The sequence below is a fragment of the Electrona antarctica genome, assembly GCF_951216825.1.
Source record: "Electrona antarctica genome assembly, chromosome: 10".
NCBI lineage: Eukaryota > Metazoa > Chordata > Actinopteri > Myctophiformes > Myctophidae > Electrona > Electrona antarctica.
Window position 1 is genome coordinate 40940093 of NC_136791.1, and position 8248 is coordinate 40948340.

Below are 8248 nucleotides of genomic sequence, written 5' to 3' on the forward strand. Positions count from 1 at the left end.
GTGCGTGCGTGCGTGCACAGGCCTGTCTGTGTTACTTTCAAGTGTACTAGTCCATACCCGCGGATGTGCGCAGTCAAAGTATGTGCAGACTTTTAGTTATGTATGGGCAAGGCCTGTGTTCGACGTCTGCCTAGCTGCAAGAGTTCCAACACGCACACGTCCGACCCGTCGCCGTCTCACAGACCCGCGGTAAACACACCCGCACACACACGCGCGCGTGCGGGGCCGTCTCTCCTACAACCTGGGTTAAAACATTGTACGTGTGAATCTGCGTGCTGTGTGTGATGAGAGTGTGTGTGTGTCTAAGTGGCGGTCTGTGTTATCAGTTCCATCAGATTGGTTGGATCTGTAAATGGCATTTCTCTCATTACTCTGATGACAGATGTTCAATAATGTGTGTGTGTGTGTGTGTGTGACTGTGTGACTGTGTGTGTGTGACTGTGTGTGTGTGTGTGTGTGTGTGTGTGTGTGTGTGTGTGTGCGCGCGCTGTGTACAAACATATACTGTACTGTTATGTTCAGGCACACTATTGATTATTTGTCCAAATTATTGTTCCCCGTAAAGCCTGAGTTGTACTTGGTGGTATGACATGTTGTGAGCTTGTTAATCTACTGTTTTCGGCGAGCAACACCATCGTACACGCAGTATAAACTTATCCCCATATTTTTTTCCGTAAAGGAATAACCTACTTCGTCAAACTATTGTGTCACACAAAAGTAGCAAAAATAGCTGATCTACAAACTCAATACAGACAGCGATGATAACGTGAACACTCCCGAGTACTCCCTGTCACACAATAATGAGTGTGTGTGTGTGTGTGTGTGTGTGTGTGTGTGTGTGTAGGAGCAGGACGCAGAGCGAAGGAGGCAGCTGAGAGAGAGAGCCAGGCAGCTGATTGCAGAGGCTCGCTCCGGGGTCAAGATGGCCGACATGAGCCTTCTGGACGGTACTGCTGCTGGCAGGGGCAAGGCTAGCACTACTGGGGGTTAGTACACACACACACACACACACACACACACACATCCTCTCCCGTTCCATGTACACACAAACATGAACCGCTCTACCTACATTGAAGCTACAAGCACCCACCAGATTCCCATTATTCTCTGTAAGGGGGTCATGCTTAATCCTTGAAAATGCATCCAAAAGAGTAAATGTATTATGCCAAACATCAGTTGATAATGGTCACACGTCTTTATATTTACATGTCTCATGCCCCTGTAATTGTTAATGAACAAGAACTACCGCGTCTAATAACGTTTTCCAAGAGGCTGGTGAACACCTCCCTCTCCCCCTTGAAGAACTCCCATGGATTTCCATTTTGCCGTAAATTGCGGTTATTATGGTAATGGCCGTTATTAGGGCTCTGTGGTGATTTGTTTCGGCTTCTGACATGTTATACATCCTCGCTTGTTAATGGGGTGGAACAACAGAGATTTACGGTTGCTAGGTCTTTTAAAGTGAAAGACCATTTAAATCTTATATTGAGCTTGAGAACACCATTCAAACTAATAGGGCGACAGAAAAGAACATGGTGTGCACACCGAAGTGTGTCGCAGGTTCGAGTCCCAATTCCCGAAGAACTTTTCTGCGTGTGTCTCCCCCCCCCCCCCCCCCCCCCCCCCATCTCTCTCCCTGTTTCCTGTCAACTCACGGTGTATCTAACAATAAAGGGAAAAAGCCCCAAACAATATCTTAAAGGTGCAGTTAAAACGGAAATGGTGGGCATTTTATTTAGAACTTTCAGCTTGAAACACTGGCTCTGAAGTTTCTGAACCAATCAGAGCGTCGCATCCCTCCAGGCTATGGGAGAGGAAGTCTCACGTACAGTGTCGTTTGTAAACAAAGCGACAGAGAGATGTGGGACAAAGCCAGGGGATTATTTCTAACCTATACACAACCTATATACATATTTTAGTGTGATGATTAAGTTTAAAACGAGTAATACACTGTCATCTTGAATGAGATTAAAAACGGAGTAGTTCTTTAATCAAAACCAGCTGTGTTGGAGTGAGGACAATAAAGCATGGGAATCAAACTGGTGAGCTTCATTTTTATTGGCTTTTATTGATGTGGGCCTCGACACGTCATCACGCAGCACGTTTTCCTTTTCAGGAAGTAATACAAAAAAAAATAATGGACTTTTGCTATAAAAACACAAAAATTAGAATTTGCCCATTTCTTTTGGCATCCTTGCCCAGAATAGGGATGCTAGCGTTCATGTGGTTACAATTATTGCAAGGAAGGAAGGATGGATGGGAAGGAGTGGTGGATGGGAAGGAGGAAGGACTGATGGAAGGAATAAAAATGTAGTATAAGGCTAGAAGGGAGCAATGGAGGAAATATGGAAGGAAGGAAAGGAGGATGGATTAATGAAATTAATGATGGGAAGGATAGAAGGAAGGAAGACACGGTTGGAGGAAGGGTGGAAGGAAATCAAGGATTGATCATTGATGGCTCAGTACTAGAATGATTCGCAATGCAACATGTTGTGAGTTGTGCAGTAGACCAGCTCTTTTCACCGAATGCTTGACCCAGGATAACCCATTCTGACCTGAGATCAGATTCTAAAAATGTCTTCTACATCCTGACAGTTTTCTGAAAAAGCTATGTTTCTATGTCGGTCGTTCTTCGATTTTTCAAAAATAGCAGACTGCACAAAAAAAAACAAAGAAAAACAAAAGGGGTTCCCGCCCACCCCGCCCAAAATGAGATAAGCAACGGAATAGTTCATGTGTTTACGTGAACCGAGCAAAGAAATGTGTAGAGGCTGTGTCAACGGGAAGGGAAGAATGAGGGGACGGAGAGACGGGAAGGTAGAGGGAGGGTCCTCGCTGGCTCGTGGCTGGATGACCATGAGCAGGAAAGCAAGCAGTAGAGAGCGAGAGAGGAGAGTGGACAAGGAGAGCGGTGACACACAGAGGACGTGACAATAAGGTGGGAGAAGAGCGCGAGAAGGCCGTTTGGTTTTATGTGCTTCTTCAGCCCTTTTGAATCAAGCTAATTGTGGATCTCATTAAAAATGGGAGTTTGGAGAAAAGGAGGGATGGAGAGAGTATAGGAGGAGAGAGGAGAAATGCTGTGGGGCCTGATACACAAGGCCTGCCGAGCAGAACGGCTAATCCTAGCCCCAGCACTCGTCCCTCTCTTTCTCTCTCCCTCTCTCTCTAGCGAGAACGCTCCGCTTCGCGGCCAGCAAATTAACAAAAGAGAGAGAGAGAGGAGACAGAACACAGAATATGCCTATCTGCCCCTCCCATTTAATTCTCATGCTACCTTTCCCCTCATTTATACTTGGTTTCACGCAGTGTAAACCGAAAACATTTACACATTTAGGCCTATAAGTTCAATGTGAGCTTGTAAATCTGCTATCTTCGACATGCAACAAACTGACGTGAAATTAAGCATACATCTTCCTTTTTAACCTCTTGTTTATCTTAGTCTTCCCCTCTTTTTCTCCTCTGCTCCTGTGCCTCTGTCGATCTCGTCATTTCCAACCTTGTCTCTCTCTTTTTTCTTTGTTGTCTTTACTGTACCTCTTTGTGTCTAACACCTTCCTTTCGCCCTCCTCACTCGCTTTCTCTCTGCCACTTTATGTAGTACATAAGTGAGGGAAGCTGGGATGTCAAATGCTGTTCATAGTTTCTTTTTATGTGTCTCTGAGATTGGTGTATGTAAGTAATTCTTCTTGTTTTGATGATTTGGAGACGTTGCTTTTGCACAGCCCAATGGGAGGATTAATGGAATATTGTGTTTTCATGTTTCACGTCTCACTTTTTGTTTGCCCTGCCTCTTTTATCTGAAAAGAGGGAAAAAAGCAAGCAATGGCAGATCTTTGAATAAGGAATAAAGCAAGTGAGGCTATCTCACACACACACACACACACACACACACACACACACACACACACACACACACACACACACACACACACACACACACACACACACACAGATCAATAGAGGCATATCCCATTCTTGCAGTCCTTTCTAGTCAGTGAAGTGGAGCCTGTTGTTTTTCATAACATCAATTTGTTCGGAGAGATTGTTAGTCAGATAGTTTTGGTTTTGTTTCTATTTTTTTTTGTTTTAAATCTTTGTGAGCTGAACAATTGAATAATGCTATGTGGAATTGGTTCTCAAACGGTGTGCTGTGAGTCAAGCTCACAGCAACGTCACAACAAGCTCACAACGCGTGGCAGTGTTCTCCCGTAGTTGGCCTATTTGCATCATGAGTACAGGTGTGCCTTGAGGTTTTCATACCAAGTTTCATACAGGGTTTCGAGCTTGGTTTGAATAGGCCTATCTCACAGCCCCCTTTCCACGCCCCCTTCCGGTAGCTAGTGGTGTCATTTAACATTAGGCATTCACACTTTTTTTCTCTGGAGAATCTAAGTACATTTCCTAATGTTAAAATGTCAAAGACCGATAATAATGTGAAGAAAACACAATGGTATAACAACTCAAATAAGTAGAATAAACCTTACCTTTACAAAACGGTAGTTTGTGGCTTGTGAAAATACCTCTTTTAACATGGAAGTCTATGGACCGCAGAAAAAATAACACCATTAGCTCCAAAAGGGGCCGTGGAAAGGGGGCGGGGAAATGCTCTGAGATAGGCCTTTTGATTTCTGTATAAGAAATACAAGTTCCATGTTTACACAATCTAACTTCAACCCAGGATGTACACACAAGTGTAATGAAACACATATGTGGACCCCAGTGGTATTTCCTGAATAAATAGAGGTCAGCAATAATAACCCATTTGGACCTGAGACCAGATTCTACAAAATGTCTTCTACATCATGACAGTTTTCTGAAAAACCTATGTTTCTAAATCAGTGGTTCTCAAACTATTTCATGTAAAGGACCCCAAAAATGATATGTAAATGACCGCCGACCCCTATCTGAAAATATGTTGTTCCAGGGACCCCTCCAGGAGCAAAGATACGAGTTAAAAACGTTCGATCTGAAAGAATATATATTCAAAGATTTGCACCACATGTGCTATGAGCTTGTAGATCTGCTATTTTTCAATAGCTAAAGTATAACATGATGCTTAAAACACCAAAAGGGGTCAACAATAATAATGCAGAACCACAGAGGCCTTATAATATATTTCAGTTCTCCTCACCTATGACTACACTCTCCTTTCACACTATAGTTCTCTAACTAATGTGTACTAATACACTCTGCTATTAACAGATTAAATTGTACTAACCATCACGTTGTTCTCTGCACATTGCTTTCTTTCTTTTTCACCCCTTCACCCCATCAATCCTTCAATCCTCTCACCCTTTCTTTCTTTCTTTCTTTCTTTCTTTCTTACTGTACCTCCCTCTCCTTCCCTATTGACCGTTCCCCGTTCCCACCTTCCTCCCACATTTCCTAATTCACCCTTTCTCGTCTTCCTTACTTCCTTTCTTCACACCTTCCTCCCATCCTTTATTTGCTCCCTCTCGTTCTTTTCTCCGTCTTTCTCTTTTCTGTCTTCCTTGTTTCCTTTCCCTTTTCCCTTCCTCCAGTCATGTTGGATGGTGTTACAGGTGATGAAAGTGGTGTTGATGGTGAAAGGGGGGAGGAGGAGGAGGAGAACGAGGGGAGGGCTGAGGAAGACCACCTCTTTGATGATGATGATGATGATGATGATGATAATGATGATGAGGATGATGCTACCACCTCTTCGTCTGCTGTAGCTACTAACCCACCGCACGCCGAGACCACTACCCCGACCACCTCCAGCACACAGGGGTCCCTGGAGCTTACTAACCCCACTTCTGAGCTTTCGTCTCTGGGTAAAGGCTGTAGCCAGTGCACTGGCTGGGCTGTGTGTGGTTCTGCATGCTTGGCTTGCTTCGTTCACAGGGAGGTCAAACCATCCGGTATAAAGTTCCCTGCTCAGTAAAGACGACATTACACGTTTCCAAAATGTACACTTTTCCCCATGTCTAGAGATTGAGTAGAATTTCTCTTACAAATACACTTTGACACATAGCTTGCTCTTTTAGGCAATTGGCATTGATTTCTTGTCAAAGAAATTGTAAACAGTCACTGGCCTTACACCTTACAAAACAAAAAATGTGTGAGCTTGTTCGTGCCAATGGAATGTTGATGAGCAGGAACATTTTCTACATGTACACAGTAAAATCCTCAGTTTTCATTTATTTGTAACTGTGTGTACAAATGTAACCAGATGGACCCGCAACTGAGGATGTTACTGTATAGTTCTGGGTGTCGATGGGAAACAGTTATTCGCTTTATACCGGATGGGTCTTTTACCTTAGCAACACCGGTCTTCTTTCTAACCAGACCGCCTGTTATGTACTTTTTACTCTTTTCATTATTGTCTCCGTCCGTGTGTGTGTGAGTCCGTGTGTACGTCCGTCCGTCTGTTACCAGCTAAAATTTTGCACGCACACTCCTTGGATGCCAACGATGAACCTCTGCCCCAAACTTTCCACAACGGCCTGTTATAGCGCCACCAGGAGGCCGACTTTTGAATTTATTTCATATTACTCCTCCAAATCCCGCAAATCGTTACACACTATCTCTATAGTCATGTGTTCAAGGCGGATCTGTCCGATATTTCATATTCCATCCTAATTGGCTAACATTGGCTTTCAAACTTTGCAGGATTGGCCCGTTTTGAACAAAAAGCCTCAAATCATAAACGCAGCATGCCATTTGCGTGAGATCTTTCACAGACTTTCCTACTAGGCTGAGGAATATGTCCCACTCTTTTCACATTGGCCTGTTATAGCACCACCAACAGGTGGATTTTCGCAAAACACATTTTTGGAACAAAATTGCCATCCAAGGCGTAAGAAGAAATGCCACCCTTTTCACATTGGCCTATTATAGCGCCACCAGGAGGCCACAACCTGACCTGCCCTGGTGGAGACCTGTGCCCCAAAGGGGCACTTTATCTAGTTATTATTTGATTTAACTCATTTACATACTGATTATTATTTAATTATTTCGCTCACTGACTTTTCACCCATGCACGCACTCACTCCCTCAAACCATGACTTTGCTCTCTGTGACTCACCTGCACATTAACTCAGTCACATCATCACTCATTCACCCTCTCACCCCAACGCATGTTGTCATTTCAAAAAACTCTTTCCCCTCTAAGCCTGGTGCACCACACACGCACGCATGCATGCACACGCATGCACGCACACGCACACACCCCTCCATCAATTCCCAAAACTTTCAAACAATAATTAACAAACTATGAGAACGGCTCCCTAGACAAAACAATAAATCCCCATCTGCGGGGAAGCATTCAGCACTCACTCTTCAGAGGTAAACTAATTATTTAGCTTTTCATTTTCATTTATTTGTTTTCCTGCTGATGTGAGATAGCCGAGCGTTCTGTGGAGAAAGGAAGAGACGCGCACATGAAAACAGACTGACGCTCGCTTCTACTTTGAAGTGCAGCGCTATCGCTGTGTTGTTTTGTTGTTTTTCTCTGTGTGTTGGGTTTGTTTCTTCTCTCCGTTCTTTCTAGGGATTTGTTTTTTTAAATGCGAGTGTAGTCTTGAAAGCAATGGGCGGTTGTGATTTTATTACACTGGACTTGAATTGATAGTCAGTCTTCTGTTGCCACGTTTTTGTCCTGAAAGATATCGTTACTTCTGCAGTCCTCATTTTAGGAGCATGTGTTCATGTGCAACGTATTCAATTTAAAGGAGCATTCAGTGTTTTGGGTGATTTGGAAAAACCCCCGGTCCGCCCCGGTAACAAAATGTGCACATGCACGCACTACAGTGGGGGGACACGCAACAGGCCGACAGCACACACACCAAGGCCCACCCCCGCTCGATCCTGATTGGATGAAGGCTGGGCCACCTAGCCAAAAACGAAACCTAAGGTTTTTTGACCCCCAGGGGTTAACTGGGGACAGGGAGGAACTCCTTATATGGTCAGCGCACTCTATAGTAGGGAGGATTATCACAACAAAACAAAAAAAGAAGTGATATTTGAATTAAGTGAAATCACTGAATATACCTTTAAGGTCATTACACACCAGTAGCATTTATTTTGTGCGATTGATTCACATTTAAACTTCTGTTTGTGTTATGAGTACATCTGTACAAAACATGAATATATATATTAATCAAATTTTGTTTTTCAAAACGACGTCAAATTAAAGCATCAGCCCATGAATGAGGCACCATCAAATTAATAGTCTGATAGTGAAATATTCACAGCAATCGTTTGGAGTGTTTATTCGCCACGCTTC

The 8248-nt window shown here is 43.6% G+C and overlaps 1 protein-coding gene across 5 annotated transcripts in view; it reads left to right on the top strand.

Annotated features, from left to right (window-relative positions):
* Window positions 1–8248, top strand: part of ehbp1 (EH domain binding protein 1) — a 220170-nt gene that overhangs the window by 149261 nt on the left and 62661 nt on the right. For 3 of the 5 annotated variants that reach the window (XM_079513277.1, XM_079513275.1, XM_079513276.1), the window contains exons 16-17: window positions 845–986; window positions 5526–5795. In XM_079513277.1, coding sequence (XP_079369403.1) covers window positions 845–986; window positions 5526–5795 — 412 coding nt within the window. The remainder of the gene's footprint in view (window positions 1–844; window positions 987–5525; window positions 5796–8248) is intronic. The other 2 variants (XM_079513278.1, XM_079513279.1) reach the window with 2 other exon arrangements.